This window comes from Sapajus apella, unplaced genomic scaffold, assembly GCF_009761245.1.
Source record: "Sapajus apella isolate SASKATOON/1434 unplaced genomic scaffold, GSC_monkey_1.0 scaffold33, whole genome shotgun sequence".
Lineage (NCBI taxonomy): Eukaryota > Metazoa > Chordata > Mammalia > Primates > Cebidae > Sapajus > Sapajus apella.
In genome coordinates, this window is record NW_022436973.1 from 5661869 (window position 1) to 5689541 (window position 27673).

The 27673-nt window shown below is 39.8% G+C and overlaps 1 protein-coding gene and 1 long non-coding RNA gene across 2 annotated transcripts in view; both read right to left on the reverse strand.

Moving 5' to 3' along the window:
• CTNNBL1 (catenin beta like 1) overlaps positions 1-27673 on the reverse strand; it is a 177802-nt gene that overhangs the window by 129522 nt on the left and 20607 nt on the right. The window contains exons 2-3 of the mRNA XM_032294987.1: positions 10988-11176; positions 6254-6360 (exon numbers count right to left, since the gene is read on the reverse strand). Coding sequence (XP_032150878.1) covers positions 6254-6360; positions 10988-11176 — 296 coding nt within the window. The remainder of the gene's footprint in view (positions 1-6253; positions 6361-10987; positions 11177-27673) is intronic.
• Positions 20839-27673, reverse strand: part of LOC116562712 — a 16703-nt gene continuing 9868 nt past the window's right edge. Inside the window, exon 3 of the long non-coding RNA XR_004274073.1 lies at positions 20839-20849. This is a non-coding gene — a long non-coding RNA (uncharacterized LOC116562712). The remainder of the gene's footprint in view (positions 20850-27673) is intronic.

Here is a 27673-nt window from a genome sequence, read left to right on the forward strand (position 1 = left end):
TTTGGCCAAGTGCTCCAACAGCATAATCTATCCTTGCCTCACAGATTTAAAGAAATGTCAGCTATCATAAACTAAACTTTAATGTGTACTTTAATCTGTTTCTGGGCTTTTCACTCCATTTCATTGATTTATCTGTAAATTCCTGAATTAGGACCACACTTTCACATGGTTATAGCTTTATAGTATGTTTTATGTCTGTTACCACAAAACGCTCCCTTGTTTTTATTTTTCAGTGTTTCTTTGCCCACTCTCACTTGTTTATTATTCCAAGTAAATTTCACAATTATTTTAGAAGATTTTCCCCCAATACCTTTTTTTAAATGCTCCCTTCTCTGCTTGCAAATAGCTTACTTTTTTAGATCACCTGAAGTGTGGAAGCTAAATCAAAATCATGACTCAACAGGGCTAGTGTAGAAGGATTCAAATAGTCCATGGGCCAGGAGAGCTATATAATCCCTGAACCTCAACCTCTAAGGCTTATTTGCCTCATGTGAGTGTGTATATACAAGATTTCTGGAGAATAACCTGACAAAAGATTTTTCCAGTTCACTTGGAAGAACTGGCAAGGGAGACTGGGCACTAAACAGGAACAAAATCATGCTGAGTGCAGGATAAGATCTGGTGAGTTGGGTGATCAACAGCGAATGTGGTGGCTCACACCTATAATCCCAGCACTTTGGGAGGCCAGAGCAGGAGGGTCACTTGAGGTCAGGAGTTTGAGACCAGCCTGGCCAACACAGTGAAACCCTGTCTCTACTAGAAATACAAAAATTAGCCAGGTGTGGTGGTGCACACTTGTAATCCCAGCTACTTGAGGGGCTGATACAAGAGAATTGCTTAAAATCAGGAGGCAGAGGTGGCAGTGAGCTAAGACCATGCCGTTGCACTCTGGCCTGGGCGATGCAGCAAGACTCTGCCTCAAAAAAAAAAAAAAAAAAAAAAAAAAAAAGAAAGAAAAAAAACAGTGAATGAATGTCAGTCACCTGCAGGGCTCTGTCCCTTAGGCCTTTTTAGATCAAGTATTTTATTACTATTTTTTGATCAATATCATGACCAAAGATATATAAAAGGCAAGATGAAAAAAATGTTATATGACACAAAGCTTAAAGAGACAGTAAGTACAGCACTTGACAGAATCAATTCAAAAATTCATGACAGGCAATAATGACACCAAATCTAACCAAAGGAAAATTACCTGGATCCACAGAGAAAACTGCAGTGAACCAAAAAGTCAAGTACAAATGTGAGGGCTGGGAGAGACACAGTTTCATAAAGGTACATGTGTTTCTTTCTGAACTCGATGGCTTCAGTGAACCATAACTGTAATACAAACCAGAACATGAGACAGTTCTGCCAGAGACAATTTCTTATTCATCTCTGCTCATCCAGCACCTGACACGGGCCTTGGTCCAACAAAGAAACTTGGGAGATCCCTGTAAATGGGGGCACAGATGAAAATAGCTGCCATAAGTGGTACGGTGGTTCTAGGGTACTTAAAAGAGAACAATACAGAGTTATCCTGTATTGTGACCCTAAAACTCTGTGACATCTGTTAGGGGAACCAACTTCTAGGAGAGATGTGGAAACCAATTCGGGGAAACAATCAAGATTCTAAGGAGTCTAGATTCATCTCGTATGAGAATTTGCTGAAATGCTTTCTCATTCTGAGTTGAAATTTTAAGAGTCAAAGCTGCCAAATGATGGAATGGCTTTCTTTGGAAAGTTAGATCCTTCTCACTGGGATAGTTAATAAAGGGTGATAGTAAAAAAAAAAAAAAAAAAAAAAAAAAACAACAAGAATTAGATGGTAGCAAAAACCGTACCTCTCAGTTCCTTCCAACTTTGAGATTCTTCTTTCAAATATGGTCTTAACCCAACGCTTTTAAGTTTAGAAAGTCAGAAAATTATCAAAACAAAACAAAAAAGCAGAGAATAAAATTGCAAGCAGGGAAATATTACAAAAATATACTGGGTCCAGTGTTACATGAGTAACAAGGTATAGTGAAAAATGCAGGACTTGGGAATGAGACCGACCTGGGTCATACTCCCAGGCACGCCATTTACTAGATGTGTGGCCATGAACAGTGAATTGACAAATATTTGCTGGGCACCTACTAGGTGCCAGTCATTGTGCTAGACACTGAGGACACAACAGATAAAACAATCCCAGTTTCTGGCCTCCATTAAATATGCACAATCTATTATAAACAATTAATGATAAAGGTGCCTGGTACTACCCAAGAGAAGTGTCACTGGAACACAGAGTGCAGTGTCCCAACCTGATGAAGGAAGACACAGAGTATTAACTAACTTATCTCTAAACCCTGATTTCCTTAACTTTCTAAACTATAGTGAGGATTAAAAAGAGATAATATATACACAGTGCCTAGTAATAGTGGGCGCATAGTAAGTACTCAATGAATCTATGTACCCTCAAGTTTGTTACACCATAGCAATCCTCTTCTGCTTGGTCTGACAAAGCACAGCCTACTCATGAGCCTACTCATTTAAAGCACACACTAAGATTTGCAAAGAACTGTCTTTAGGAATTAGGCATACCTTCAGCAATAGATGACTCACAGCTGGGGGAAAGGATCAAGTTAGAGGTGATGGGAAAGCAATAGAGCAACATATTAAAACAGTAACCCAAGCTGAGATGGGGTCATCGATTCCATCTGATATGACAGAATATTCTCCTAGCCTGCCCATATGCATTTGCTTCAGACCAGCAGGATATTCTCCTTCAACCACAAGGGTGAGTATCAGCAAATGACCACCAAAGCTCAAAAACACTGGGAAAGCAACAGAAATTGATGAGTCCTAAATGCAATCACTGCTGAGGGAACATTACCCTCCATCCAAACTAAATCAGCAGTTCTCAAAGTGTGGTCCTAGGACTCTAGGAAGGGGGTAGGGGGGTGGTTGGAGATCCTTTCAGGGAACTATAAGATCAAAACTGTTTTATAATAAATCTAAGACATCATTTGCCTTTTTCACTCTCTTTCTCTCAGGAGTGTGCATTGGGGTTTTCCAAAGGGCTACATAACGTGATGATATCACTGCCCTGATGGTTAATGAAATGTGTGCTTGAGTACTCAGAATTTTCTAAGCACTTTGGGATATTCAATAATTTAAGAGTACAAGGAGATCCTGAGACCAAAAAGGCTGAAAATCAGTAAACTAAGTAATTCTGTCCCTGCAAAAATGAAAAGAAGAACTATTAAAGACTTACTAGAGAGACAGCACACTCTAGTCAACGTGGTGTTTGGGAGAAAGAGCACACAGTGCAAAGCGGAGGCTGCATAAGGTGAATTGTCAACTGAATCTGAAATGCAGTCAAATGAAGTGAGGCATTTTTGGGTATGCGATCGAAATGACAATTGGATATATGGGAAAATAAATTTGAATGTTTCTGATCTCAACCGCAAAGTTTCATCTGAATACGCTCTAGCAATTTTCATCTTAATTGCACCTCACTGGTCTAGAGAATTATGAAAGACACTGCACCAGTAAGAATTCAAGAACTCAAGGTTAAAACACAATGTAGTTTCCTAACTGCTTTTTGGCATGAAAATAAAAAAGTTCTTTATGCATAATTTCAATTCTCTTATGTTCAGATTTTAAAACTAAAATAGTATACACATTTTGTCTGAATGGAAAACACTACTAATTTTTTAAAATAAAATCACCTTGTCTTAAAACCAGTTGATGAACTTTAACTCTAAGGTACCTAATATGTACATGGTGAACAATTCTGCAGAAACCGCTCCAAATTGAGAGTGTGTATCTACCAAGTGAGCAAAGGCAATACTGGTATTCAAAAAAGTAAACTGAATTTCTTAAATTTCCAGTGTCATTAGCCTGCAGCACAGCTTCCTCATAATGCATCCTTAGATTCAAGCAATGTGGACGTAAGAAAGATAACAGGTACTACATAAGCTCTCTTATGTTTACTGAGCATCTGTAGCACGGCAAGTACTGTGGCAGGCACTAGGCACAAACAAGACGCAGTCCATCTCCTAAAAAGAACAGAGTCTAATGCAGGAACCACTGAGCACAGAAATAACAACAAAACAAATGGCAAAGAAGCTAAAGACTGATCACATGCACTGTGAGCAAAAACACAAGAAAAGAGATGCTGCTGGAGGGAGAATTTAAAAATACAGTGAAAAGACTGGCAGTCGCTATCATTAAAATGTACATACCCTTCAATCTGGGATTCAAAATTTAGCTATCTATCCTATGGAAACACATGTACATAAAGACACATACATGTAGAAGTGGGTTCACTATAGCATTTTTCATAAAAGCCAATATTTAAAATAATCAAACGTCCATCAATAGAAAAATAAATAAGCCATGGTATTTCCAAACCATGAAATACTATATACCAGTTAAAAAAACACAAGGTAGATAGGCATGTACTACCATGGACAGATCTGTTACATGACTCAAAAAAACCAAGGTGCAGCATATGAACAGTATGATTTATGTAGAAACAAATACATTTGCATAATTAAATGTTCACAAGGTTGCTCTAGGCAGAGGAATGGAAAGAACTTTCATTTTTCAGTCTACTCATGCACCCCTGGTATTTTTCAGAATGACAATCTATTCATGCATTACTGGTGTAATTACACACACACACACACACACACACACACACACACACACACAGAGTGATTCTGTATGGTAGAGATCAGTACAAAACCCTGATAGGACTCTGGTGCTGGGCAAGCTGGGCACTGATCTATTGATAACTACTCCTACTATCAAAGAGGACTGTGGCCCTAGGCCCAGTAACCACATTGTCCCCACTCTGCCTTCTCATCCATAGCACAGGGATAATACAGTTGACCATGCTGCCGTCACTAGGTTGCTGTGAAGACTCTGTGCCCCCTGACACCTCTATGTCTTTGTTCACTCTCCTCATATTGCCTGGCATGCCTTTCTTTGTTCTTTTTGCGTAAAAAAAATGCCTCAAGCCCCAGCTCAGCTACTATCTTTTCTGTGAAGCCCTTAGTAGCCCCCAACTTGGTATTTACTGTTTCTTCTCCTATGTTCCCACAGAACTCTGTTTATATCTCTTTTAAAGTGCCTGCTTCCTTCTACCTTGCCTTTATAATTAGTCTCCCTAGTAACCTATAAACTTGAGTGCAAAGACTGTACTATTCAACTGTTAATTGCCTGGGGGTCTTGGGCACATTAAGATTCATTAAAATCGTATGCCCTGGGAGGGACAAAGACAGGGAGAGAAAGAGAGGTTTAGAACATTAAAATCGTATAAATGTGAGAGTCCCCTTGGTTAGGATTCAAGACTGACTAAAAGATGCCAGATTCCTCATATAGCACTTCACAGTGCACTGAGGTGCCAGTGTAGTAAAAATCACATTAACTATCACATCATGGGCACCTACTGTATGCCAGGTACTAAGCTAAACACTTACGTTATTCTCCTTTAATCCTCATATAACTCTGTAAGGAAGGTATTATTTCCTTATACAGATGGGACACCCAAGGCTAGGAAAGTAGAAGTGACTTATTCAAAGGCATGTGCATATCACGCCAATATTTGTCTAACTTCAGAGCCTCAGACATGATCTCCACAGTAAAGCTATCACTAATGGCAGGCATGATCTGAAAAGAATAATACAGGAGAGAGTTAACATAGCAGGGCTGATCTTGAAAAGGGCTGGCTTACAAGGCTGGCAGCTGGGAACTTGGCTTTTGAAATGTTCCCTAAGTGATAAGGTTGCTGCTTTGCCAGCCCAGGGCACTTAACAGCTGCTTTCCTTCCAGGAGTCTACAATTTTGGTAGTGGTTACTAACAGAGAATGCCTACATGACCAGCCCTCCATAAAAACTCTGAACTCAGAGTCTCAAATGGACTCCCCTGGACAGCATCAATGGACACATTTTGATGAATTTCATTGCTGAAGAAACGAAGCATGTCTGTGTGACCCCACCCACCAGGAAGGAGAAAGCATAAGAAACCTGTATCTGAATTTCTCCAGGTGCCACCTGATGTGTCTTTTTCCCTTGCTGATCCTGTTGTGCGCCCTGTGTAATAAACCACAGCCCTGAGTATCACTGGCTTTGAGTCCAAGGAGTCCTTCTAGCGAATTCCCGAACATGGAGATCATCCTGGGACTCCTGACCCAAATCACAAAAACCAAAACAAACCAAAACCAAAACAAAACTAGCCAACGACATGTCACAGAGGAAACAGGGTATCAGTAGAGCAGAGCCTTACTTTTCTGGATTGTCTGGAAACTTAATCCGCAATTCTTGGTTTTTATATGATCTCTTTTCAAATGTGAGGATCATTTTCTTCACTGAGCTTTCATCCAATGGCTCTTCCTGGTACAAAGAGACAAATGCAACAACTTTAGTCCACAAGGATTTCACATTCACTGCCCACTACTTTCCTGTGGCTCTTACACCCACCTCAGTCTGTCATTGGCCTTTCTGGGTTAAATGTACAGTACCCACTTTGTGGTTTTTTTTTTTTTGAGACAAAGTCTTGCTCTGTCACCAGGCTGGAGTGCAGTGGTACGATCTCAGTTCACTGCAACCTCCGCCTCCCAGGTTCAAGTGACTCTCCTGCCTCAGCCTCTCGAGTAGCTGGGACTACAGGTGCATGCCACCATGCCCGGCTAATTTTTTGGATTTTTAGTACAGACGGGGTTTCACTGTGTTGGCCAGGATGGTCTCCATCTCCTGACCTCGTGATCCACCCACCTCAGCCTCCCAAAGTGCTGCACCCGGCCACAGTACATACTTTATCTCCCCAATTACAATGAGGAGTAAGGGCCTGTAATCACATGTTTCTTTTTGAGTATATCACTTTGGGTGTCTTACATAAAGCCTACTATCTATAACACAGAAAATTCAGTTTAAGGTGTTAAAGACTGACCGAGCATGGTGGCTCATGCCTGTAATTCCAGCACTTCAGGAGGCCAAGATGGGTGGATCACTTGAGGTCAGGAGTTAAAGACCAGCCTGGCCAATATGGTGAAATCCCATCTCTAATAAAAATACAGGCACACACCTGTAGTCCCAGCTACTTGGGAGGTTGAGGCATGAGAATCACTTGAACCTGGGAAGCAGAGGTTAAAGAGAGCCAATATCGTGCCACTGCACTCCAGCCTGGCTGACAGAGGGAGACTGTCTCAAAAACAAAAAAACAAAAAAAAAAGAAAAGATGTTAAAGACTTACTCATTCAACAAATATTTCTTGAGCACACTGTATGGCACAGAGTAAGCAACAATATTAGATAATATTATTTTACATTCACCTTGTCCTCCTTTTCTGTACATGTAAAATAAGACTGAAAGGTTTAAAAGAATTGTTTAAAGTCAAACCCTGAGCCAGTGACAGTGACCCTTCAATCTTTTCTCACGGCAGAAGTTGGCAAACTGCAGTCCATGAGCCACATCCAACCTACTGCCTGTTTTTGCACACTGCATAAACTAACAATGGTTGTTAATTGCTTTCATCACTGCTTAGCATTTCTTTCTTTTTTTTTTTTTTGAGACGGAGTCTTGCTCTGTTGCCCAGGTTGGAGTGCAGTGGTGCGATCTCGGCTCACTGCAACCTCCGCCTCCCAGGTTCAAGCGATTTTCCTGCCTTGGCCTCCCAAATAGCTGGCACTACAGGGCCGTGCCACCATGCCTGGCTAATATTTGTATTTTTAGTAGAGATGGGGCTTCACCATATCAGCCAGGATGGTCTTGATCCCCTGACCTCATGATCCACCTGCCTCAGCCTCCCAAAGTGCTGGGATTACAGGTGTGAGCCACTGCACCCGGCCAACATTTCTTATGTATTACTTTGCCTGATCCTTACTAGATGCTAAGAAGGAATTCAGACAGATACTCTGAATCCTGAAGTAACATCAAGAATTTAGTGACCTTGCATAGAAAGGATGTACATAAAACTGATTTGTAAAGTACACGAATCAGAGAATGCAGAAAAAAAACTAGAAGACCATAGAGAATTTCTGACTTCATACATTGGAATCATACCTATGAAAGTAAATAAAATGAATATTTGAAAATTAAATAATTTTCCTCCAAAAAATCTATACTAAAATTTCACACATTTTACTTTCAGTTCAACTTCCAGCTAATGTGCTGAAATGCACCCTGCTTCTCTTAATACTACCCCAACTCAAAGCTTCACAGCTTTGTAGTCACTGACCATAACTCACACCTAAAAGCAATAAAGAAATTGCTATTACGAGAACCTGAAATAGATCCTTTCGGAAAGCACTGAATCATACCATAATTTTATAAGTTCTCAAAAATGTTAGCTATTATTCTATTATTACATTTCTATTTCCACATACTGGGCTTTAAGTGGGAGCTACATATAAATTCATTTTTGGTGTGACACGTTTCTTAGATTATACCAATGACTCCTAGATCCCAAGGTTCTCTATTGAACCCCTACCTCTTCCCCAGGGGCTACAGCTTAAAGAGAGGTTCCCTGACATGATAAAAACTGCCTCAGTCAAGACTCAGAGCCTAGTTTCACTACTTACTAGCCATGTGACAATGTTACTTTGCTGAATATATTCCTCAAAGCCTCACCAAGTCCAGCTACTTCTATCTCCTGTCTTTCCTGAATTCATCCACTACACACTTAGAATAAAATCCCAAATCCCTCACATGATCTATATAAGGGTCTGACAGGATCTGCCCAGATAATCTCTCCAACCCCAAACCAGGGCAAAGACCCACATTGCTAGCGCATGTCTACTTCTTCTCTGGCACAAGTGGACTCTCCAGTGTCTGGAACACAGCAGGTACTCAGTGAAGATCAGCAGAGGGGAGGTGGGAGAGGAAAATGTTACTTGTATCTCTCAAGGTCATAGAGATGACCTAAAGAAAGGATGTACATAAAACTGATTTGTAAACTACACGAATGCAGGCCATTATGGTTGTTATTATTAGCAACAGACACAATGTACCCAACATACCACTAGAATTTAACTAAAATAATCAAGTATTTCTAGGAAAGGGTTAAATGACCTTCAAGCAAGCTCAATATCTGCTACGTTTCTTTTTCTTAGCTAACATCTTGCCCCACTCTGGAGAAAAACCACGTTAGTGTTAGCACATCTCTCGTGGATTTCTGAAGTCCTAGCCTCTCCAGGGTTTGGCCTTCCCTCCTTTAATTTCTCTCCAGCACTGGGGGGGAAACTGAATTATCAGTCTTAGTCATCAGCCACAGCAGTATCTCCAATAGCTCAACGTCAGAAACCAGAGGGAGATTTCAGAAAGATGGATGCTGGTGATGTAGCACAAAAAGGACAATAATATTTTACAGGTTCACGTGACTTTACAGGGGCAAACATCACTTGTTTTTCATCAAATGGGACTTTGGTGGCAGTGAGAAAATAACTCCTGGACTTGTAGCCTTCCATGTGTCATTTTTACAAAGTGATCTCTTTCTCCCTGTCCCTTAACAGAAGGGCTGGTCCCACATTACATTTCTGTCTCCCAGGCTAGAATCCACTTACCCATGACAGCTACTATCCTAATCCTCCAGTACCAGCCTTGCCCTACATGGGAATTATACCTGCCAATTAACTGCTGCTGCAGGGCTAACAGATTGAGCAGAAGCTGGCGAGGAGGGAAGGGAGGGAGGGAGGATGTGCTGCACACACTGTTTGTCGAAGCCCTGGCAAGGCTGCTGCCCTCAGAGAGGAAATTCGGAAATTCAGGACTGGCTCCCACCACAGATTTCCAAAGTGCCATCGTCTTTTAGGGGTAGACCCCCAGATTAGCATTAGTACAAATCCTAATGAGGAGAGAGCTGTTGTCACAACACAGTAAAGACCTTTTCAGAATACGAATCCGATTTTCCTTCTTCTCAGATTCACACACCAGCCTCATTTTTTAAATCCAAACTTAGCATCGTGTCTTTGAGAGAACCAAAAAAACAGCTGGCTCTTAAGACTCTATTTCCATAATTCATATTGAACAAAATGCCAGAGTGAAATAACATACAAGTTAACACTTAAAGATTTAAAAAGACACAGAGGTAAGGGCATTTTGCTTTTAATCACTGATATTTTACCTCTCTTCTTCCCAGCTTCATTCATTTATTCATTCAATAAATATTTATTAAGGGTCTATCAAGAGCTAGGTATTTCTCTAGGCGCCAAAATATAGCTGTGAACAGAACAGAGCCAGTCTCTATTTTCATGGGAGGTTGGAAGAAGGACAGCAATGAGTAAAATGAACGAACTAGAATTTCAAATCATGATATGTGCTATGCAAACAATATACAGAATAAAGTGATAAAGGAATGAGGCTACACAGGAAAGACTTCTTGGAGGAGGAAACATCTGAACTGAGACCTGAATGTGAAGAAACCAGCCATACAAAGCATTAAGGAAGAAGGGCATTCCAACAGAGGGCACAGAAGTTTGAAGGTCCAGAGGCAAGAATGAGTGCGAAGGTCCCAAGGCGTCTTAGAGAACAGCAAAGAGAGAGGCCCTGAGGTATCTCCTTCCCTAAACTGTACTTCTGCAGTCATACCTAAATACCCGATACTGTGGCACCCCTTCAACCTCTCCACTTTTGTTGCTTTGCTAACACCATTTTCTCTGCCCAAAAAGCCCTTCCTTCCACTTGATAAAATTTGGGCCCTCTTTCAAAGCTAATAATGCAAGTGCCTTCTATGTGTCCTCAGTAAGAGCCAGGAAGCCTGCCCCGACCCTCCCCTACAGGACATAATATGGAATAATTTTAAAACTCTATCTGTCGTGTTCTTTACACTTCGCGAGATGCTTTCCCAACTGCATGAGCCCACTTAACCTTAACATGATGAAATAAGAATTATTAACCCCATTTTACAGATGAAGATGGGAAGCTCAGACAAGCTGAGTATTTGGCTTGCAAAATATATTTGGCTGGCAAAATTATATTCTGCAGGGCCAGCCATCTCACCTCCCACCCACCGCTGCCACGTTACCTCTTCCTCTTCCTCTTCCCCATCTCTGTCAATAATCTGAAGCAGCCTTTTTTTGTCATCATCTGCTTCTTCCACCACAGCCATTTCTTCTTCTCGATAGCGGCCGCGTTCTCGAGTACCAGTTTGCTTCCGACGCATCTTCTGCTCCTCCTCTTCATCATCACGGGGACGTTTTGTGCCTCTATTGGGCTGAGAAAAAAGAAACACAGGATTTTAGAGCTGGACACGACATAGAAGCCAGGCATGATGGCTCATGTCTATTATCCCAGCACTTTGGGAGGCCAAGGTGGGCAGATAGCTTGAGCCCGGGAGTTTGAGACCAGCCTGGGCAACATGGTGAAACCCTGACTCTACAAAAAATATAAAAAAAATATGAAAAAAAATGACTTAGCAAGGCATAGACAGCAAACATCCTAAACAGTTTTAAGAATTCTCTGAGTGAAAAGCACCTAGCATACAATTTTACCCACCACATGGAGTAAAGCTCTAGGTGGTCATTTTTCAGATCCTTAATGACTCTATAAATATACCATGAAAGTCAGCGGGAATTTTTTTATATGCAGTTTTGCCGCTTCACAAAAGTTCCTATGTATACAGAAATAGCAACAAAGCTACCTTAAGATAGGAACACTGGGTTAGGCTCAGGTACTAGTCAAGATGTAACTCCCAATGCCAACCTCTTAGCACCTGGTTTTACTTCACATCTACAAAAGATTACAAAGCCTACAAGTAGTCCAAACATAAAATGTTACGTCTGTAATTTCTGAATGTCTTCACATTATATGTAACTTTTTGGACTACTTATAACTGTAACTTTTTTACACTTCCAAAAAGTTAGTTACTCACAAGTAGTCCAGACATAAAATGTTACATATGTAACTTCTGAATGTATTCGTAGGAGACAAAGTTACATATGTAACATGTTTGGACTATTTGTGAGTAACTAGAAAAAAGTTACAGTTACTCACAAGTAGTCCAAACATAAAATGTTACATATGTAACTTCTGAATATCTACTGCACTCCCGATTCTATTTTACAGAAGAGCTGAGTAAGGCCCAGAGCCTGGGCAAAGGACCTAAATAGACACTTCTCAAAAGAAGACATAGAAATGGCCAGATATGTGAAAAAAAAAAAAAAAAAATGCTTACCATCACTAATCATCAGGGAGATGCAAATAAAAACCACAATGAGTTATCATGTCACACCTATCAGAATGGCTATCATGAAAAAGACAGAAGAGAAAGTGTTATTGAGGGTATGGAGAAAAGAGAACCCTGTGCCCCGTTGGTGGAAATACAAATTAATATAGTAAGGATGGAAAACAGTATGGAAGTTCCTCAAAAAATTAAAAACAGAATTATCATATGATCCAGCAATCCCACTTTTGGGTATGTAACCAACGGAAATGAATTCAGTACGCTGAGGAGATATCTGCCCTGTTCATTGTAGCATTATTCACAATAGCTAAGATATGGAATCAACCTATGTGTCTGTCATTAGATGAATGGATAAAGAAAATGTATATATACACAATAGAATTCTACTCAGCCCTAAAAAGTGGGGAAATTCTGTCATTTGAGGCAACCTGGATAAACCCAGAAAACATTAAGCTAAGTGAAATAAGCCAGGCACAGAAAGACAAACACCTTGTAATCTCACTTGCATGTGGATTCTAAAAAAGCTGAACTCATAGAAGTAGAGAGTAGAATGATTGTGACCAATGGCTGGGGAGGAAGGGAGATGAAGGGAAATGCTGACTAAAGAGTATAAAGTTTCAGTGAAACATGAAGAAGATAAGCTTTAGTGATCTATTGCACCGAATGCTGACTATAATAAGTGATAATGCATTGTACATTTAAAAATTGATAAAACAGATTTTAAATATTTTCATCACAAAAAAATTATTTAAGGTGTTGGATTTAATTAGCCTGATGTAATCATTCCACTGTAACATATATGAAAATATCACCTAGTACCCCATAAATATAATTATTATTTGCTAATTAAAAAGTTTTTTAAATCAAAAATAATAACAAAAGCCCAGAAACAAAGTCTTACATAAGATCACAAAACCATTAGTACACCACTGAAAACAGAACCGCATTTCCAGATTCCGAGTCCAAGGCCCTTTCTACCAGACTCTGTTGAGACCTCATTTTGCCTTTTTTTGTTGTTTACTTTTCAGGGACAAGGTTTCACTATGTCGCCTAGGCTGGGCCTGAATTTCTGGGCTCCAGCAATCCTCCTGCCTCAGGCTTCCGAGTAGCTGAGACGACAGGTGTGTGCCACTGCAACTGGCTCATTTTTGCCTTTTACAATGCAATCCATGAGGACGTTCTTACTGTTGTTTTCCATTAAATTAGAATAAAACAGAGCAGTAGTGAAAGGGACTTCAGAGCTAACGAGACATGGCCCTGCCCAGACACCAAACAGCCCAGGGTCCCCATTCAGCTCAACTTACTCCTGGTTCGACTTTGGGCCCATCATCTACCTCTCTAAACCTTTCCTCATCTGCAAATGGATATTATAATTCTTTTCCCTGTGAACTTCAAGTGAAAGAATTCCAAACCATAATGGTACTAAACAAATAAATAAAATCATCACTGTGAAGTAATCCACAAGATTCGGTCTTCTCCAACAAAACATGTATGTAGATTCTTCAGTGAGATTTTCTTTATCTGATATAGTAATCACACCCACCAGCAATATGCTTGGTGTAATGTGGTATGTTACTACCAACCAGAAGTAAATGCCACTTTCACGGCCAGCCTGCCAAGTTGCTTGGTAGTAACACAAAAATTTCTATTATAGATGTTATATCTCTCACCTTTTGACTTTTACTGAACTGTACTTTGTCAGCGGTAGAAAGCCATTCCCTCTTTATTCATGTTTCCTGCTTGTTCCACATACCAGGTGCTTTAGTAGGTTTGAGCATATGACATTGTTTAGAAAACTCACATTCGACAATTTAGTTTGTAGGGTACCACCTGCTATTTTTCACTCTCTTCCTAGTCTCCCTAAGATAGATTACAATTTCATATGAACACACTCTACTTTCCATAAGGACAAAAATTACAAGGATCTACTATCATCATTACTGCTGTACCCTAAAAAGAAAAATAAAAAAGAAAGCAACATGCCAGTACCCACAGACAGACTACAATAAAAAAGGAGGTGGTGGTTTTCACGTAAGAAGAGGAAGGGAAGGTAGCTGCATTCTCAAGGAGGGCAGGCTTCCAAATGGAAATCTGTAGCTCCTCAGCAGGTAAGGAACTTCAGCCCTCTGGGAACACTAATTCTTTCAAGCTCATAAAATAAGCCCTGCTGCGATTCTGATTAGCGTGAGCCTACTGCCGCAGCCAAGCCAAGGCATGAGCTCCATAGTTCTCCATAGAAAGAAGATTTCTAGATTGTTTATCTCTGAGGAGAGAAAGAAAAGGCAGTGGGCCACAATTAAAAGGAGAACGCTAAATATTGCCACAGTTAAAAAATGCAAAACAGAAAAAAAAACACTAGCAATGTCTCTTTTGAACATATCTTCCAATCCTCCTCTTTAAAACAAACATTTCAGAAGTCAGGGGAGAAGTTTCGTTTATTAAATTCCCATTAAAATAGTACTTTCCTTCTGCAGAACTTCAATCTTCACCACATCTCCCACAATGAGAAGTACCTACCGGTTCTGTTTTATAAGCAGGGAGACAAGATGCCTAAGGTCTTTTAATAAATTTGTGCAAAGACAATCTGGTCCCTTCTCAGAGTTGAATCTGATCTCTGGAAAACTGCTCATCTACCAAGATTCCAGGACCTTAACTGAGATAGATCTGACACGCTTTCAGGCAAAAACATTCACCTATAAATATGTCATGTAAGACCTTAAGTTAAAACAATACTTGTTAAACAATCCCACAAATATTAAAGAATTCTAAGGGTCTTCAAGTAATCAGCTGCCAGTCCCAGGCTTCCAAAAGGGTCATGTATAAATAGGGACACAGGGATAAGCAGGGCCAGTGTGGATTCTTGAGACAAGAATAACTCTGTTAACTTTTATCAAGAGTCTTAAGTATGCCATCCCTAAGAGGGCTACCTTTAAATTCACCAACTGCTTCTCCAACCTTCTCCCTCACACAAGGTACTCAGCCTTAGCTTTAGCTCCTCCTAACAACGCTGTGGCAGAGCCGTACCATGACGATGCTCTGCTACAACTCCTTCAGCAACACAGCAGCTCCCAACCCCCTCTCCAACAGACGGTAAGCCATGCAAAGGCCCTGATGTGGTTTACTTCCATATTTCTCTTCAAAAGGCAAAAATTTTAAGAACTTCATTTCTCTTCTTAACCCTCAAGTCTCTTTTTCAAACACTAACATTGCAAAAAGAGACACTTTGATTCATTCCTGAGATGTGGCCACTCTGAATAATACGAGCTAGGATTCATTTCTTCAACAAAGTGCCAACTTTGTGATGCATACTGGGGATGTAAGTGTGAACAAGACAAACACTGCCTTGTTATCAGAGCTTAACAATCTAGAACAGTGTTCAACTGAAATATAGTACAAGCCATAGATGTAATTTAATTTTTTTAGTAGCCACATTTAAAAAGAAACAGATAATAATGTTTATCTAATCTAACATATCAAAAATATTACCATCTCAACATGTAACCTATATTTTAAAAATTACTAATTTGTTACTTTACATTATTTTTTTCACACTAGGTCCTTGCAATCTGGTATGTATTTTACACTGATGGTGTATCTCAATACAGATTGGCCCAATTTCATGTGCTCAACAGCCATATGAGGCCAGTGGCTATAGTACTGAACAGCACAGGCCTAGGGGATTTCCACCTGAAGGGTTCCAGCTCCCTGATACAAGTCAAAATGGACTTGCCTTTCCAGCAACATCGAATGAAATATGGACTCAAAAAGTTGAAGTCCTGTTTGTGAAAGAGTCGCACTAAAAATTATGAAGCTAACTCAGTACCCTAACCAAGAAATAAACTCTTAATTTATATTTACCCAATATTCACCACTGAGAGAGTGGCTGGTTATATAAAACAAAACAAGAATTGTAAGCAAGGAAGCAGCTCAGAGCTGTCACACTGCTTTCACTAAAGTGAAGCCAAAGGGCTCTTGATCCACAAAAAGAATGTAACACTTACAGGCTGTCACAGAGGTCAACAGCTCAGGTCGAGCTCTCCCTGTGTCTTACACAACCAATCCCAAGAGGCTTAAGCCATTCTTACCAGTCACCTTTGGAGATTAATTTGTTTTGGTATCTGAAAGGTGTTTGGAATCCCTCAAGATGAAGGAATGACAAAAGCAACTCTTCTTAATAAAGTCATTTCTCTGCTTCTGCTGCCCACAGGACTAGAGAAAAAATGATTAACTCTTAACTTCTAAACATCAGCCTTGAAGGGTTTTTACAATCTTCTACAATTCCCTGCCTTACTCCCAATAGGCGGTGAGTGGTATAAAAGCTCACTAAGCATTTCCCACCATCCAACCACACAGCTGGTAGCCTTTCTAGGATAAAGGATTCCCACTCACTCAAAGCTCAGAGTAGGCTTCACGGTAATAGAGAGATGCCTTTACATGCCAATAATCTTGAGGCCTATTGCATGTGTGTGTATGTGTCTCCATCCATGCCCCTGAAAACAGAAATCAAGACATCTTCATGAAAGCTTTGAAGGAGTTAAAAAATTAAATAAGCAATCTGCCTAGGATGCTCCCTGCATACCCAGACAATATCCAACCTAAGCTTTGGGTTTCATTTTTCCCTCTTTTTTTTTTTTTAATTAAAAAGCAATGAGAAGCCATAGCTATAATGAGGGGCTGTGGGAACATGCAGTTATATTGAGCTCAAAGTAATGTACCATAGGAAGAGGCTACATCACCAGAACGAATCCTAAATTAAAACTCCAGTATGAAACCAACTCCATTTCCTCTGAGCATGCAATCTATATTATCATATTTATGGGCTGTCTCGACCTCAATTAGGCTTGGGGGTGGGGGGAAAAGAGAAATTCTGTAATAAGCAATAATGGTATCATTATGATAAATTATGAAAACACACAATGCAGTTATTAATGTGAAGAGTGCATTCATATCAGCATACAAGAGTGTAAATGTGTGCATGTGTGTCTAAATATAGCTCAACATTCCAAGTTACCTTGCTAAGAAAGGGGATAATTCATAAAAGGTACTTTTATGGAAAAGGATGTCCAATTCTAGTAAGAAAATGGGAAAAATCAAAGGAAACCTTCTAAACCTTGTAATAAATCAAGAATTCTTCACCTAGAACTTAGCAGCTCGGCTAACTTCGGAAAAGGATCTTCCAAGTGGGGCATCAAGTACTGTTTCCTAGATATCAAACAACAGGAAAGACTTAGTAATTTGAGCTGGAAGAAAGAGACAATCTAGTCTCTGTCTCTCTTTATATTAATAGAATGGGGAAATCTGAGCCTAGTGAGTTTAAGCAACTTGCTTATGGTGAGCAAAACTATAAGGTTTCTAAATCCCAACACTGTGCTTTTCTTTTTTCTCTATATTAAGACTGGTTGGAAAGAAAGAGGACTGTGAAGAAAGCACTAGTAAATAAACAAAGCTACTATTAAAATATAAGAACACAGACTAGTGGCTATTTTAGACAGGCTAAACTAGAAACCACCATCAACAGAAAAAGGCTTTGCTTTCAATCCATTATTGCTAGAGCTAGTGAAGCCTAACCTGTTTGCAATGGTGATATCCTGTACGGAGAATGAGTTTTGAAGTCAATCTTTCCTAAGTTCAAAACCTGGCACCTGTACTCAGCAGCCCTGGAAAGTAAGTTACTCCCTCTGTGCTTCAGTTTTCTCTGTCTATAAACTGGGTACAATAACCACTTTCACAGAGACATTTATGCATATATGTATGTATGTACATAAAGACCTATGCTTCTTTTCTTTTCTTTTTTTCAGATGGAGCCTTGCTCTGTCCCCCAGGTTTGGAATGCAGTGGTGCGATCTTGGCTCACCGAATTCTCCATCTCCCGGGTTCCAGCAATTCTCCTGGCTCAACCTCCTGAGTAGCTGGGACTACAGGCATGTGCCAGCACACCCAGCTCATTTCTGTATTTCTGGTAGGGACAGGGTTTCACCAATGCCTGACCTCAAATGATCAGCCTACCTCGGCCTCCCAAAGTGTTGGGATTACAGGCGTGAGCCACCGCACCCGGCGAATTTGTGTTTTTAATATCCACATTGACAAAAAAGAAAGGGGGGAGAGAGATTATGTATCCATTTCCCAGAAAATGCTTGTGTACATCTGGATCCACAACTTCTTACAGTAATTCTGAGGCTCTAGAGACAGTTCAGGCTTCAGGCACCCTTGATCTCACTCAATCATCTATCTTAGGTTTGAGTCCTTTTTAACATATCTCTGGCCAGGCATAAGCCAGGGCTTTCCTAACACCTCCAGTCCTCCCTAAACTGTGCCCCCACTGCCTTTGAATCACTCAGAAAGTTCATTTAATTGAGGAGAAACCTTTCAACTTACACTCTCCTTCCGTGGTTCTTAATCCTTCTCCTTAAGGAAATGTAAAACATGTCAAGTCTTGCTCACATTAAAAAAAAAAAAAAAATACATTTTTCAAGATAGCAATCTGACTTATTTCTTCCTTTCCAATTGCCTTTACCTTTTCAGAATAAATACTTTCAATAAGAAGGTTGGACAGGGGGCAACAGAGGAGAGGAGGGGGGTATATATATAATTACATTTCTTCCTACTATTATTTTGGAATTTCATAATTTTAAAGCTTTCTAATGCCTCTTGGAATAATTAGACATATGAATGTTGCAAATCCAAGCTTGTGGATGGATTGGTCTAACCCATTTGAAATACTCAGAAATCATCTGCTGTTAACCTCTTCTGATTACCTTTTGTCAGAATGAAAGGGAGTTTTCAAACATTCATTTCTACCAGATGGTAGTGAGTGGCCTGACCCAGAAGTTACAGATGAGATGCAGTAATGAGTTTTCCCTTGCCTTTACTGGCTGCACATTCACTGGTGACATTTTACAACTAAGACTTCTGGCTCAATCAATATTTGCAGGCATGAAGCCCGCCAAAGTTAACATCAGGGCTCCCTTGCAAATTTGCTTAAGGCACCACAAACGAAAAAGCTCACAATCTCTAATGCTGCAACTATCATCAGCCAAAGTCCATAATTAGAGATCCAAGTAATCAGAGACAGAAAATTCCACCCAGCACAACGCGTTGTTGTGATGATTAAACAATACACCTTATAAAGGTGCCCTAGGTAAACTATAAATCGCTATACCAATGAAAGGTGTTATTGTATTTTTAGGAAATGTCTAAGTGAAAATTCCAGATAGTCACATATAAATATATATTACACCTCTGCAAATTTGCAAGACTAGCTTCAAAAAAAGAACAATGAATTATGTCCACCTACTACCTTTTTTTCTGGAGGAAAAAATAGGTATCAAGAGCTCCTCAAAATCCCAAAGCAGAGTCTTTGCAAAATATGAAACAAAACCACCATTTATTCCCAATTAAAAAAAATTACAGGCTACAAGACCACAGTAATTACTGGAGAATATGGTCTTTATCAACGCTCACAATGAAGGCGAAAATATCAATGTATCAAAAATCAAAATTACAAACAGCCTCACTTATGACCTGTAATCTGATTGGCTGACAGCTAAGATGGATGTGATTTATGATTTAAATCACTAGTCATGAAGACTACTTAATCCATTTTTCTTACCAAAAAATTGTTATTCCTTGTTAAAGCCTGAATATATATTCATCTCACCGCCAAAGGATGTACAGATTTTTTTAGAAGTACAAACTATACTTTAATGTCCATGATTTACTTTGACATCTGCTCTGATTGACTCTACAGCTACATCAGAAAGCTGAATGTTGATTCAGTTTCTTTATCAAAACTAACATAAGCAGATTACTTGTAAAGTTATTGGAAGGCAAATTATCTCCATTTTAGCACACTTATGAATATGTTTTGTCAGCTACACCAGAACCATCAGCATCCATTCATTCATTAAGGAAGTATTTACTGAGCTAAAAGAACCTGAACATCACTCTATTAGGTGCTGGAGGGACTATTGGACATCAATTTAACAACAAGACAGCACTGATCTAAAAGAAGTATTGTGGTACAATGCAAACAACAGCAAACCAATAATCAGAAAAATCTGGGTTCTAGTGGTAAATCACTTAAGAGCCACGTGAGTTTGGATAAGTCATTAGACTTATCAATGCTGCATTTATAAAAATGCTCAGTCCTCGCTTTGATATCTCACAGCACTAACTTTAGTAAGCTAAAGGACAGGAAGATTAAATTAAACAAAAATACAAGACTTTGAAAAGAAAGCACAGAATTCAATTTCTCTTAATGATTGCAAACTGCAAAGCCCTGTATATAGGACAGACTTTATTTATTTATTTATTTTGAGACAGAGTCTTGCCCTGTCTCTCAGGAGGAGTGCAGTGGTGCAATCTTGGCTCACTGCAACCTCCACCTCCCAGTTCAAGCAATTCTCCTGCCTCAGCCTCCCTTAGCAGGGACTACAGGCGTGCACCACCACACCTGGCTAATTTTTGTATTTTTAGTAGAGATGGGGTTTCACCATGTTGGCCTGGCTGTCTCAAACTCCTGACCTCAAATGATACACCCACCTTAGCTTCCAAAGTGCTGGGATTACAGGCACGAGCCACCATGCCTGGCTAGACTTTAAAGGTTACTTAAAGCGGTCAAGAGATCGAGACCATCCTGATCAACATGGTGAAACCCCGTCTCTACTAAAAATACAAAAAATCAGCTGGGCATGGTGGTGCATGCCTGTAATCCCAGCTACTCAGGAGGCTGAGGCAGGAGAATTGCCTGAACCCAGGAGGCGGAGGTTGCGGTGAGCCGAGATCGCACCATTGCACTCCAGCCTGGGCAACAAGAGCGAAACTCCATTTCAAATAAAAAAAAAGTTAAAAAAAAAAAAAAATTACTTAAAGCCAGCTTTTGACAAAAAACATAAGTAGATGATCATAGAAGAAAAAATACTGAGTAGCCCAACCTCATTAGAAATCAGGGAAATGCACATTAAAACCATTATTTAGGCTGGGCGTGGTGGCTCACGCCTGTAATCCAAGCACTTTGGAGGCCAAGGCGGGTGGACCACCTGAAGTCAGGAGTTCAAGACCAGCCTGACCAACACAGTGAAACCCTAGCTTAAAAAAAAAAAAAAAAATTATTTATCATTGCATTGACAAAAATGAAAAAATTAAAAATCTGGTAATACCAAGTGTTGGTGAGGATATGGGGAAACAAGAACTGTTAATACTTGCTGACAGAAGAGTATAAATGAGCACAAGTGAATTGGTGAGGCCTAATACCACTGATGCATATATTCTACAACTAGCCCAGCAGTTCTTCTCCTAAGGACTTAGACATTGGAGAAATGCTCACACATATACACAAGGAGTTATTTAAAGAATGATCACTGGACAATAAGAAACAAAGTTAAATGATCCATGGATGCATGCATAAATAGTAACCATAAGAAAAAAATACATGAGGATAATCACCAAATTCAGGATAGTGATTGCTTCTAAAGGAGGCTAAAAGAGAAACTGGATTAAGGAGGGCTATTCAATGAAATGAGATTAGGGAAGGGTGCAAAAGAGACTTTATTTATAAATAAGTGTTTTATTTCTTAAAGAGCTAAAGTAAATTTGGCAAAATGGGATGATTATGCACACCCGGAAGAGAAAAGAGGTTGGGGGGTACCACCAGAAGCTAACAGGGATCAGGCAGACCAAGTCACGCCCAACTGGCTGTGCTTCTTTATTGTTGTTACTGTTGATTAAGGATTTACAATGCTCACAGGGCACCTTAAAGTCAACTAGATCTCTCACAGAGTTATTCAATGAGTCAACAGGATGACCAGCTTTAATTATTTTTAAAGCGAATGCATATTAAGGGTGCACTTTCAGAAGCATAAAACCAATTCAGCCTAGCTCGTCAGCAGTGAGTTAGCTTCTGTGCGTTAAAGGAGACATTACAAACTGGAGAATGTATGAGCAGGATAGCAGAGGGTCTGGAAATCTTGCTACAGGAAAAATCAACAAAGGAATCCAAGAAGATGCAAGGAGGGACCCAAGAGTGAATCATCATCAGTTATTTAAACGGATGCCTTGGAAGAGAGTAAATGCAAACAGTGCTATAAAAAATGGCAGATCACCTTCCATCCCCCTTCACTGAAGCTAGAGAAGTCCAACTCAGTCTTGAGACCCTGCTCAAATGTCACCTACCTTGAGAGTCCTCAACATACTCCAGTAAGACTTGTGAGCTTCCTCAGCAGTGTGTCAGATCTCTGCCAGCACACAATATATGTATTAATAAGTGTCTATTTCCTCTACTAAGTATGAGCTAGGTCTTCAAGAGTTGGGATCCTAGGATATGACCCTTGCTCCTAACAAATATCTTGGCACCCAAGAGTACCTTGTTCATAGCAGGCACTTAACCTATGCTGCTAAATCAATGAGAGACAGATTTTTGGCTCCATATATAATAGCATATACATATACCCACTAAAGTGAAAAAGACAGAAAAAGACACATTCACTGAAAGTGTCCCAACAGAGTCCAAATTATATGTCAAGCTGCTGTCCACAGGCTCACCTGGATGGACTCGAGAACACTAAGATTCTTGTATTCAATGTCTGAGCCTTAACCCAACTTAAATGAAAACTATTTTTTTGTTTTTCAAAGCAATAATTTACCACCACCTTTTTTAAAATTTAAAATAATTTATTTTATCCATCCTGTTGAAAACGTTTTTAAGTTGTATAGGCCATGCATGGTGGCTCACACCAGTAATCTTAACACTTTGGGAGGCCAAAACAAGGGGATTGCTTCAGCCCAGGAGTTCAAGACCAGCCTGGGAAACAGTGAGATCTTATGTCTACAAAAAATAAATTTAAAAAAAAGTTAGCAAGGCACAGTGGTACACACATATACCTGTAGTCCCAGCTAGCTACTCAGCAGGCTGACATGGAAGGACTGCCTGAGCCCAGCAGTGAACCAAGATTATGCCACTGTACTCTAGCCTGGGCAACAGAGCAAGACCCTGCCTCAAAAAAAAAAAAAAAAAAGAAAGAAAGAAAGAAAGAAAAGAAAGTAAAAAGAAAAAGAAGAAAAACAAGTTGTATAATACCAGCAATGAACAAATACAGGATAAAAACAAAACAAAACAAAACAAAATCTTTCTGTCTACAGATTATATCTCATTTCATATAAAATGAAATATCTTCTAACATTTCTAAGGTTATTACATTTAAAAGTAAGACAGGCTGGGCTCAGTGGCTCACGCCTGTAATCCCACCACCACTTTGGGAGGCTGAGATGGGCGGATCACCTGAGGTCAGGAGTTTGAGACCAGCCTGACCAACATAGAGAAACCCCATCTCTACTAAAAATACAAAAGCTGGATGTGGTGGCACAGGCCTATAATCCCAGCTACTCAGAAGGCTGAGGCAGGAGAATCACTGGAGCCCAGGAGGCAGAGGTTGTGGTGAGCTGAGATTGTGCCACTGCACTCCTGCCTAAGCAACAAGAGTGCAACTCTGTCTCAAAAAAAAAGAGTAAGACAAATCCCACTTGATAACCAGTGAGTGTCATTTATATGGGCCCTTGTGAACATGAAGGGGAGATGAGAAAGGAACTGTCTTCATTGAGCTTACAGAGCACCCTTACTAAGCACCTACACAGCTCCATGCCAGGAGTACAAGGCTTAGGAAACAAAGAACAAAACAGGCATGTTCTTTTCTTCAAGGCGCTTTCAATCTTCTGAGAACCAACCACAACATTGACAAGTCAATGGAGGATTACTGAACCTTCTGGTTAGTGCTGTGGCTGAGTATGCATAGAGAAAAAAGGGATTATGGATGGGGTATGTGTATCGGACTGGAGATCAAGGAAGGTGGCACAATTCGAGCGGAGAGGCCAAGTTAAACCAATGAACTCACCAGGAATAATTTACTATTAGCAAATATAAGCAAATTCTCCAAGTTCCTTGGGCTACTGGGGTGACTGCAGTCAAGCAGAATTCATCCAAGTTCCTTGGGCCATTACGCAGAATTCTCCAAGCAGAAAACATCTCTTCTGCATCTACATGTTTACTTACTTTATACTACACAGGGCTATCTCTATAATCTGGTAAATTTTCTAATGGTGGCATCAAGTGATATTCAGAGGCTAAGTATAGTAAAACTCAGATTCAGACAAAGAATATTAGTCTAACCCTGTAATTTACAGATGAGTAAACTGAGACTCAAATTAGTGACAATACTTGAGCCTGAAGCTGTAGAACTGGGCATGGAATCTAACTCTCAACTAAGCAGGAGCAGTATTACACAACCCCCATTCTCCCTTCCTCAGCCGAGACCTCAGAAATGCTCATCTTCAACGCATACGTGGCATCAGCTCTCCCTGCTACCATCATCTTTCAGCCAACACTAAAATCCCTTTGCTGCTTTTCTGCCCATGCTTTTAGTCAGGTGAGTTCTTTCTGCAGTTGTTCCTTGCCTATCTGCAATTTTGTTACCCGGAAGAGACTAGTATCATCTGTCTAAATGGAGATTTCAGTAAGAATTCCTCCCCCGCATCACTTGGAAGAACCCACACTGAGCACTGGGTCACCTACCATAGATACCAGTCCACTCTGAACCTTTAAACATTAAATAACAAATTAATATGGGAAAGCTATTTAAAATTATTTGTAAGTTTAAACCAAGACTCAGATACAACAAATTTACTATTTAGGATGACACAAATGCTAGATATTTTATAAGTTTCTAAGAGAGGAGGGTGGAGTGTGCATTCTGCAACCAGCAAACTCACACAATGGTTCTGCAAGTTAAAAGACATAGTTGTTAACAGAGAAGTCTCCAGCCAGTGGAATACTGCCTCTAGCAATGCATGATTTTATTAAGACTGAAGTGGGGCAAAGAAATATTTCATTATTTTTCTACAAATTGTCTCTGAGGTCACTGCCAAGACACTTTTTCAAACAGGAATGGCTGGGGGGAAAGGAGCAGAGACAGGAAAAAAAGAGAAAAGATGTTTTGAGCAAGTAGGAAGTGGGGAATGAATGATCCGGGACTGAATGAGTGAGAACCAGATCATGTGTGAGAAACGAACCATTTTATTCACCTACAAACACCTCCTCATTCATTCCTTAAGACTTCTTATATGGTTTTGGTCTCAGAAGCCTTAGGACCTTAGACATTGCCACTGTTTCTTCAAAAGCTTAAAACTTATAAGTCTGTTATTCAATAGCTGCCACATTTATTTCAAGGAAGATAGAATGCACATGGAACTTTCCTTTGAGTATCTTGTTAAAGAAGAATATTTTTCAACATTATGGGCAATACTTTAGAGTCTAAAATGTAGCAAGATTATATAATACACTTTCCAGCACTTGAGCGCTGATTTACCTATCCCTCTCAGCTTGAATGATGTATCTGGTGTTGTGGCCTCAATACATGCCTGCTGATGGGTCCATCAAAGACAACGAAAAGATATGGTTTCACGTCTGCTTTTGTGTAAGATGCACTTTATTTTCCTCAACTCAAAGGTTTTACTATTTCTAGAAGCTTTACAAACCACTAAAGTTAGCAAAATACCTCCATTCCCAATAAAGACAAGGACAGTAAATGAGTTATTCTTAGGTAAGACAATCCAGTGTCAGAAATACTTCCCCACCTGGAAAACAACAAAGAGAACCCTGCCCGCCTGGCCATGTGGATGACCAAAAGGAATTCTCTGGCAGGCTGGGCAAATGCATCTTGGCCACCTACGAATTCTCCTTACCAGCTCTATCCGCACCGTCACAATTTTCTCTCAGGGAGCCTATAAGGCTGATTTCAAAGTGATCTTAAATTAATACTTGCTCACTTCAAGAACATTTTAAGATACTCAATTTCCTAGCAAGCACATCTAGTGGACCAAATAGGCAAAATGCATACTTGCTGGGCAGGAAGAAACTCTACCACGGGTAATATAACTAAGAAAGTAAGTGTCTTATACATAAAATAAATAAATACATAGTGCAATAAAATAATTATTTTGATCCATCTTCTCTATTTAAAGTGTTCTTTGAAGCTTGGCAGGCTTAAGGTATCAAAAATACTTAAAAACTGGTTGCCTTTAAAAAATGTATCCAAAAACATTACACAGACAGTACTACATATTACTGTAGCTTTACTTTCTGATAAAGGAATGTAAAGTGAATTTTCATAATCAAGTTTCCTCTGTGGGTGAATCTCCAGTCAGTTACAACCAACTCAAAGAGAGCCATCAAGGCAAACTACCCATTAGCTGTCAATTTAGAATGACTTCAGAGAGCTAGCCTCAGAGCTCCACTGATATCTTTTCAACAACCTCTTAATCTTGTTTATAACACCTGTGTTAAAGCAGCCTGACATCAATTCTACTCACTTGTCTCAGACTGAAATTACTTAGAAACCTGAGAATTCCAGTAAACACACCAAAAAACACAAAGATGCACAGCCGGAAAAACCCTGTACACAAGGGAATTCAGCCACTTCCTTTAAATAAAGCTGCATAAGTGGGCCAGAATGGACTCAAAAGGCAAAGTGAGACATAAATCTCACAAATAACTTCTTAGGAGGCACCAAGATTACAGCATTGTGGGGTTTCTGGAAACCATGAACAATTCCTCCTACAACTTCCTCACCAAACGATCATCTAAACTATACAATAGTTACTATTATCTATGTGCCTACTCTGTACCAGGAACTTAACATTTCATTATCTTTTTAACCTTCACAAAACTCCTCCGGGTGGGTGATACCATTCCTCATTTCTACAAGTGAGGATGCCAAAGTGCAGTGGCTTGCTTAGCAAACTGCCAAAGATCAAAGTTACAAAATAGTGGAGATGGGACTCAAAGGCTGCCCGTCAGTCTAAGCCTGAAGTTCTTTCTATGACATGATACTACCACCATGAGACTGAGAAATCATCTCGCCGTAACTGGTTTCTGTGTTTACTATAGATCGGTTTCCTGAGGTTCCTTTAACTCAAGTCAACTGTTAGCAGCTCTAGTACTTTCTGCTTTAGAAACCTGTTTGTCCTAGTCCATAAGGAACATAAAACACACAAGAAATTGACACTAAACTAGTCCCCTGAATAGGGGCATGTGGTGCAGTGAAAAGAGAATGGACTTTGGTAGTCAAAACAGCTGGGTTTGTTGTCACTAGAGTGTGACCCTGGATAAATAACCACCATTTCAGCCTTAGTTTCATCCTTGGAAAAAGCCAACCTACTGTTGTGGGGTAGTAGTGTTGTGGAAGTACCTAACCCAGAAAAAGCACTCAATAAATGTTTTAAGAAAGAAAGAAAAATATCAAATGGAAACGGATATGACAGATCCAACCAACACAAAATAAAAACTAATTTTGCTGTTCTGTATGACTCCTTATTTTTTTGCCTATAGCTGGGTAAAGAGAAAACAGCAATCATGGCCCACAGTAGACTTGCAGCAAATCTTTGGCAAATAAATGAATCAATCAATCAATCTCTTGCTTTAGAGTCAGAGACAACAGCAGCCTTTAAAAGAAATGCCAATCAACTCTCAGATTACACAAC